At 36.4% G+C, this 5,038-nt stretch overlaps 1 protein-coding gene across 1 annotated transcript in view; it reads right to left on the bottom strand.

The window, feature by feature from the left end:
• Positions 1-4,786, bottom strand: part of fmr1 (fragile X messenger ribonucleoprotein 1) — a 14,616-nt gene extending 9,830 nt beyond the window's left edge. Inside the window, exons 1-7 of the mRNA XM_079892521.1 lie at positions 4,485-4,786; positions 2,971-3,023; positions 2,696-2,789; positions 2,491-2,562; positions 1,775-1,923; positions 1,577-1,670; positions 1,375-1,491 (exon numbers count right to left, since the gene is read on the bottom strand). Coding sequence (XP_079748647.1) covers positions 1,375-1,491; positions 1,577-1,670; positions 1,775-1,923; positions 2,491-2,562; positions 2,696-2,789; positions 2,971-3,023; positions 4,485-4,535 — 630 coding nt within the window. The 5' untranslated portion in view covers positions 4,536-4,786. The remainder of the gene's footprint in view (positions 1-1,374; positions 1,492-1,576; positions 1,671-1,774; positions 1,924-2,490; positions 2,563-2,695; positions 2,790-2,970; positions 3,024-4,484) is intronic.
• Between the last annotated feature and the right edge of the window lie 252 nt (positions 4,787-5,038).

Below are 5,038 nucleotides of genomic sequence, written 5' to 3'. Positions count from 1 at the left end.
AAAGAAGAGATGATTTTTAAAGACATTTCAAACCATAAAAAAAACCATACAAATTCAAACATTGGTTGAAACACTACAATTTAATTCATTAAAAAAAAATCAATGCCTCATATGCGCTAATTTGAAATATATATATATATATATATATATAGTGTCTCCCTCCCATACATTGATTTATCTGTGGCAGCTCCTATTTGTCTCTATTTAAACTTCTCATAACAACATAAAAGGTCTTTCATGTCTTGTTTTGCATCATTGCCGTTAAACAATCTAAAATCGAAAGCGCAACAAGGCTTTGTGCCCTTATCAAAAGACTGTTTGCGCTGCGCGATAAGCACGTGATTAGACCCCAGTGAATGAATGCAGTGAACTCCATCTGTGCATGTGCTGAGTTTAGCGTGCATTTGGGAACATAGCGGTCACCAGTAACGCATTATTTCCATAGTTGCCGAATACAGCATTTCACTAGATTTGTAAGGAGACGCATTTGTAAACTTGTTTCCGCCAAAATAGGGACTACAGAAGCAGCTGCTAATGGAACGGCAGCCGGAAGTAAACGGTTAACTGTCATAGGAATCATTTTATATTATTATTATTATTCGTAGCAGTAGTAGTAGTAGTATGTAGTGTAATGTAGACTGAGACACTATATCACAACTAAAAAGAGGTTTGAGTTCCCTTTAAAGTTCAGGTACAAGTGAATGCACTGACTTTTCCTTTGTTCAATTTGCACAATGAATATGGGTTGGAGCTCTTAAGTTTGAACTCTCAAAAGTGCACCAGATTTATGAATTTAACTTCAAAATGTACAAAGTTATATATAAACATATATAATATATATATATGTGTGTGTGTGTGTGTGTGTGTGTGTGTGTGTCTAGGCCAATCCGTCACATTCAACTGCGTTTTCAGTGTGTATATGTATCACAACATTTTATACATAAGATTTCATTATACACAAATTTAAGAGCTAAAACAATACCTATATGGAGCCAATGCATCTGTAAATATAGCTCTGCATATCAACAGAGTATCATATTATGCCATAGCAGGAGCATGGGCCATTACAGCGGTGCATATATGCACGTAATACCCTTTTGCACCTTTTAAATATAGACAGCCATCCCATGCATTAGTGTCCAGTGATATGCTGCATGACTTTATAATAGTAAGTAATAAACCAGCAATAAATCAGCCTTCCTTGATTCAGCTACATTACAGCAATAAAAATATGATTGCACTTCTGCAAAACAACAAGCATTTTACATAAAATTATCCAGTGACTGCTTGAGAGTATCAGTTAGGTCTTTGTGGACTAGTTGTGAGTGAGTGTGTTAAACCTGACACTAAACGTCAGGGACTCCAGGACAGTACCTCCAGCTGTCTGGTTGCTTCCTCATTCCTCAGTATCAGCGTCAGCTTTGTGCGCAGACTCCTGAAGTGCATGTCACTCAACATACCTATTCGCTTCGAGGTGACCTCATTAACAGACTGAAAGAGAAAGAAAACCATCCACTTAAGAAAACTTCAAAATCAGACATGCATTCCAAATTGGATTTAAAACATTCCAAATTACCAAAATAACCAACTGCTTTTCTTCCGAGTCATAAGTGACGTTAAAGGCTCCGATCGCTTTTTTAAAGTCTTTATGTGCCGAGTCTTTTGCACACCTATCCAAAAACAAAACACTAGTTAAGATTGTACCATAAACACATCCCGGTTTAAAGTTTGAAACAAAAGAATCCACTTCGATATTTAAAAGACATGAACTTACATCTGTCTCAAGTCTTCAGGAACATCTAGTCTGATTTTGAGAAAGGTGTTCTTTGATGCTGCTTTGTTGGGGTTCACAGGTCGTAGCCTCTCTAATGTGACGATTTCATTTAGCGTTGCATCACAGGCTGCGTATTCGATCACATAAAACTAAGTGCAGGACAGAGCAACAAAACAGTTACAATACATCACATAAATCAGCATTCAACTTCATGCCTATGTATAGTATCCAGAACTCTTTTACTGTAGCTCACTATCATTTTAATAAACATGTTTAAGTGTTACATATTTTGCTAGTACTTATTTGTACATAAACTACTAAAATGGAATCTTCTACTTTTATAAACATTATATAGCTCCGCCCACTTTTCAGCGTTGCACTCCTTGTGTTCTGTCTTCCAGTTTGTATTTCTACAGCATGAAGGTAAAATCTTATGGATTTATGAATGAACCACTCATTTTAAAATCTTCCCGATCTACAGGCATTTATGACAAATTCTTCATGCTTCAAATATTAGTTCCCACGATAACTTGTTACAATAAGTATATCCACTTCACAGCTAATTGCTCTTCGACAGCGATGCCGAAACTAAACAAAGCGAACGAACTTCACTGAAACGAAGAAAATTGTGAAGATGCTTGTTTCTATGGCGCATAAAGTCTATAGAAAAGGGGCGGGGCTACATAAGGTCTATATAACAACACAAAATCGCTTACCTCGCCTTTCACCATGCGAACTTTGGCTAGCCACCATCCACAAGGCTCCTTATCATTGGCCCTGGAGTAAACCTGTGGAAGAGACAGGTTAATGTGTTAAATACGCAAAAAAGGGCACTATATATAGACTTTGGTGCATGTGTGTAATATTTGTTTAAGGTTTAAAGAACGTTTTCCATGTTGAACAATCTTTGACAGCCCATACCTCCACTTCATCGCTCTCGTTTATCTCTTTCTGAAAGCCGGTTGGAGGTGGAAACCGGACATCTTGGAAAGAAATCTGTCGTTCTGGCTGCCAACTGCAAAGCAATTAAATTTAATTAGACACTGCATTAGGAAACATCACCATCAGAAATGACAAAGTTATATATTCACGTATGACAAGTATATATTTATATTGAAAACAATATAAAACTGTGCATCTGAAAATGAAACTATTTTGACCTCACGAGGCGTTCGTGTGCTGAAGTTGGTACTCACTTGTTCTCAAAAGACACTGTGACTGTACTCTCCTGAACATCCTTAATATAAGCCTGGAAGAAATAATGAGGGGTTAATGATACACTTAATATCTTGATCTTGTCTCAAAACGTAGACAAGACTGCATTTTTGGAGGGCATCAAAGGTGCCTATAAACAATAGTCTTGGAGTTTATTTCTGCTTTACACTTGGAACAAATTAGATATCTTTTGAAGGGTAAATTTCATTGGTTTGGCAAAAACTGGCACCCTTTTACCTGTCATCTTGATGGAAACCATATGGACTAATGCATCATTTTGCTAATGTAATGTTTTAACACTTCTTCCTCACACCCTTTGAATTCAATGTAAACAGGTCTGGTATGTGATGGTTTGTGGTGTGCTGGTTTTTTTCCTTCTTTCTCTCCAATTCTTTGATTGTTTTTATTTTATTTGTATATATATGCGCAAAAGAAGATTGCAAATCCTTCTTTAAAAGTTGTCTTCCAATAAAACATTATTTGACAAAAAAAAAAAAAAAAAAAAAAGTCCACACTGAATGATATACAGAATTGTATCATTCTGAGAAATTAAATTCCTTGACTTTCACATTACTTTTCTAGCAGTCCTTTAAAACAGTAAAATGATCATTTCCAGTTTATTATTATTATTTAGAGTGGATTATAGAAAACATATATATATTAAAAAAAATGAATTAAAAATCAGTCATTTATGAATTTTGTAGGACTGTCTGTATTAATTTTAATTGCTTTCCCCAGGTATGGAAACAAGCATTTTTAAATCCCCTGGTATTCCATAAACATGGAAAATGGCTGATTTGTAACCTTTTACATTACTATTCTACCCGTCCATAAATACAGGCAAATTATCATTTCTAGTTTATTATTATTAATACTATGTTGAGTGGGTCATAAATTGAAAAAAAAAATGATATACATAAATTGAATAAAATATTTTCGGGTTGTATTCATTTCACGTTACAAGTTTTCCATGAACATGAAAAAAAAAAAATTGGCTGCTTTATTAGCTGCTACAACATACATTACAACTTCATTGTCCTAAACTGTACAGATAACGCCATTTTTAAGCATTCAGACTCGGGAAACATATAAATTAATTTTAATACCATTTACATTGTCATGTAAGTTACGCTTTAAAGATCTAGAGCCATACAGATGTTAAAATATAAAGTGAAATACATTACATCAATCGCCCATTAAGTGGAGAACTCAGTGTACCATACACAGATCCAAACAGAACCGAGCCAGCTGACAGATTACGGTGTCAACACTCTTGATGTGCATTAATAATACACATGATATCGAATAATTTCGATGAATCTTTAACGCCTGTTCATGCAAACACACGTCGAAGAGGCCTCGAAGGCCTACTGCATCATCGTGCATTTGAGCCCTGCATTCACGACGGACTGGATCAATTTTAACACACATTATTTGCATCATCCGTTGAGTTAGGCACACACAGGAGGCATATAAGACGAGATCTGAAGCCCACCTTGTAGAAAGCTCCACTCGCCCCTCGCACTTCCACCGCGAGCTCGTCCATGTCTCCAGTAATCTAATACACAACTGATCACAGCTGCAGCAGACGCGCGCGCTCTGTAACACACAGCAGCCTTATGCTCGGACGGTGTCGTAACTACCTTGTGTACCGATGTTTGTGCTCGTTTTCAACGAAATGAAAGCAAAACATTGATGTGTAGACGGTCTGCAGCGGCCGCTGTTGAATGCATCGATGTAAACACAAGAGCCTCCCTATTTCCCCCCCTGTCACGTGACACAGGCCCGCTTCCTTTCAGTCGAGAAGCCACGCCGCCGTCACGTGACACGCGTCAGATTTGCTTCTTTTGCACGCCACTTTTCTGCAATTAAATTAGCTTGACGTGCTACGGATAATTTTTTAAAATCCAAAATAAATAATATTCAAAATCGCTTTCCCGTTCACACTTTTTTTTTTTTTTTTTTTTTTTTTTTTTTAACAACATTATACAACACCGTGAATAACAACCATTAACAACCAGGAAAAATAATACATAATACATCTATCTA

This window comes from Squalius cephalus, assembly GCF_949319135.1.
Source record: "Squalius cephalus genome assembly, chromosome: 14".
Lineage (NCBI taxonomy): Eukaryota > Metazoa > Chordata > Actinopteri > Cypriniformes > Leuciscidae > Squalius > Squalius cephalus.
This window is presented reverse-complemented; position numbering and strand designations above follow the sequence as displayed.